Source organism: Helianthus annuus, chromosome 4, assembly GCF_002127325.2.
Source record: "Helianthus annuus cultivar XRQ/B chromosome 4, HanXRQr2.0-SUNRISE, whole genome shotgun sequence".
Classification (NCBI taxonomy): Eukaryota; Viridiplantae; Streptophyta; class Magnoliopsida; order Asterales; family Asteraceae; genus Helianthus; species Helianthus annuus.
Genome location: NC_035436.2, coordinates 206,842,675 through 206,845,346, shown reverse-complemented (window position 1 = coordinate 206,845,346; position 2,672 = coordinate 206,842,675). Strand labels below are relative to the sequence as shown.

General features: G+C 35.9%; 1 protein-coding gene across 1 annotated transcript; it reads left to right on the top strand.

Moving 5' to 3' along the window:
- The first annotated feature begins 1,751 nt into the window (after positions 1-1,751).
- On the top strand, positions 1,752-2,392 carry LOC110935369. The gene has a single exon (XM_022177765.2). The coding sequence runs from the start codon at positions 1,783-1,785 to the stop codon at positions 2,305-2,307; it is 525 nt and encodes a 174-aa protein (XP_022033457.1). The 5' UTR covers positions 1,752-1,782; the 3' UTR covers positions 2,308-2,392.
- Positions 2,393-2,672: the final 280 nt, after the last annotated feature.

The window sequence follows — 2,672 nt, the reverse complement described above, 5'->3', positions numbered from 1 at the left end:
CCAGGTGTGAAGTTTTCAAAGTGTTTGGAAATGTTTGGTGTTGGTTGATTCAGGGGTTGAAGTGTTTGATTTGCAATTTAAGGTGGAGATTGTTGAGGGTAAATCAGTAAATTGCAAGTCAACTGCCTGGTCAACTGGATGGTATTCTTTTATAAAGTTTTCTTTAGTTTTAATAAGGCTTCATTAGTTGAGGGACTTAATGTGTCAAGTGCAGAAGCTTTAGGCTAATGGTGTAATTAGTTTGTTAACGGTTGTTAACTGTTAGTAGTTGTTAAATAGGGGATTAGGTCACAAGTGCAGATAGTTCTTTTCTTTCTCATGTTCATTACACTCTTGTAATCGTTGTAATCTTTTGATTGTGATTCAATAAAGAAGTAATCGTTGGTTGTTTGGTGTTAATTCATTCTTAATTTCTCTGGTGTTCTTCAACATATACAATCATTTACATTATAACTTGCAATTCTATACATGCATATGTACGTACATGTGTTATATATACAATAGATGAAGGTAGGTAGTGAAAACTGATGTTAATTTTGTGCAGCAAACCTTAGCTACGAAACTACAGTTTACTCTAATTCAAAAGACACTAAAATACAAATCTTTAATCCAATAATGATTAGCATCCATCAGTCATCACCACCTTCAAGTAGCTATCAAAAGCTTTCTTCTAAACGATATCTTAATAATCCAAATATATGTGTGGAGAAAGGTCACTCCAAATTGTTAAGTTTCTCCACACATATTTGGATTATTAGCGAACCACCATCATGTCATATGAATTGTTACAATGTCAATCATAGATATGTGGCTAGAATGGCACTCTTCTTTTTTTCTGGATACGATACGTCTTTTCAAGTTTTTCTAATCCTTGTTTTTCTTATAGATCTCGAGTTTAAACTCAACTATCCAAATAAAGTTTGAGTCATGCTCCTGTGTAATTTTTTAAATTTGGGTTTTAACTCTCGTTTATTATATTAATGATTTAAGTGTAACCAGAATTCCAGATTTTTAAAATAAAATGTTCATTTATTTTCTTTGAAAATCTATACTTATTTATTCATTTATTTTCTTTGAAAATCTATACTTATTTATCTATCATCTATGTTTTGTTATTTCGGACTACATGTACTGTTAACATTGCAAATCTATAACCTAAGCCACTGACCACACCCTCTTTCAAAACTAGCCATCTCATGCGTTTTTGAAGCCACCTTTCAAGCACGGGATGAGTCTTTGAATCGACGTCACTAAAACCCAATAAATAATGGACACATGCCGTGAAAGATGCATGGAAGAAGTTCCATATGCATGGAAAAGACCTTCAAAGACATACCAAAAACCCAATAAAGAGAGAAGTCCCAGATGCATAGGAAAGACCATCAAAGACACCAGAAACCCAATAAAAAATGGACACATGGCGTGGAACAGTGACGGATTCAGAAATTTTTTCCACTAGGTTCCTTTTGGTAAATTTTCACTAATTTTTCCAAATCATACACGGTTTTCACTATTTTTTTCTATTTTTCAAACGTAATGGGTTCCTAGGAACCCATAAATAAGGGCTAGATCCGCCGCCCCTGCCGTGAAGGACGCATGACGTACCCCGTGCTTGAAAGATCGACACATAACACAACAGATTCTGTGACAAATTGAGGTGTGAAAATAACAAAGAAAAAAGCCAAAATACGTCGATCTTGACGTCAATATAACAAATTAACATCATCACATTATAAAAAGACACCCCAAATTTCTTCCCTCTTGAACAATGAAACTACCAACATGGGCAATTGCACCTCATGTTACTCCGGCAACTCCAACCCCAACGCCGTCACCGTCAAACTCATCCTTTTAGACGGCCAACTTAGAGAATATTCATCGCCGGTAAAGGTGTTCCTAGTGGCACCGCCGTTAACCGATGATTTCAGCTCATTTATTTGCAACTCCGATGAGATGGATTTTGATAAATATATAACCGCCATGAGAGAGGAGGAGGAGCTTCATCTCGGTCAACTCTACTTTCAGCTGCCGGAAACTTGGTTTAAACGGCGGTTGACGACGGAGGATATGGCTTCGCTGGCGGTTAAAGCCGGCAAGGCGCTTATGGTTAACGGTGATGGTAAAGTGATATGTGGGTGTTGGGTTAAACGGGTTGATCCCTTGGTGTTTTGTGATGATGATCATGATGAGATGACGTCATCTGGCTGGAGTGCTATCGGAAAGCACCGTCATGGAGGCGGAGACCACCGTGGAGATGGTAGTAAAGGGCGGAAGTTTACTAGGCTTGAAATGATAGCAGAGGAGTGAGGGTAGTTTGGTAAATTACTGTATGGGATTGATATTGATTCACTTTTTTTTAATTGTAATATAATGCATTAATTTTTGTAAAAAAGTTAAAAATAATTTGACCCCTTTGATAATATAAAGTTTTTTCATGATTTTGGTCTTTGAGATGTGAATCTTGTTGATCAATTGGCTTTTGTAACATCTTTTCAATTGACATGTATTTGACATCTTAAATTCTTAATCATCATGTTAATAAATTTTTCCAATAAAAAAAAGAAAAATGCCCGGATAGTCTATGTGGTTTCGTCTTTTTTCACATATATTCCCCAACTTTTTAAAATTATCTGAATAGTCCCCAAGTTTTCATTTTTTGTTCCCGGATAGTC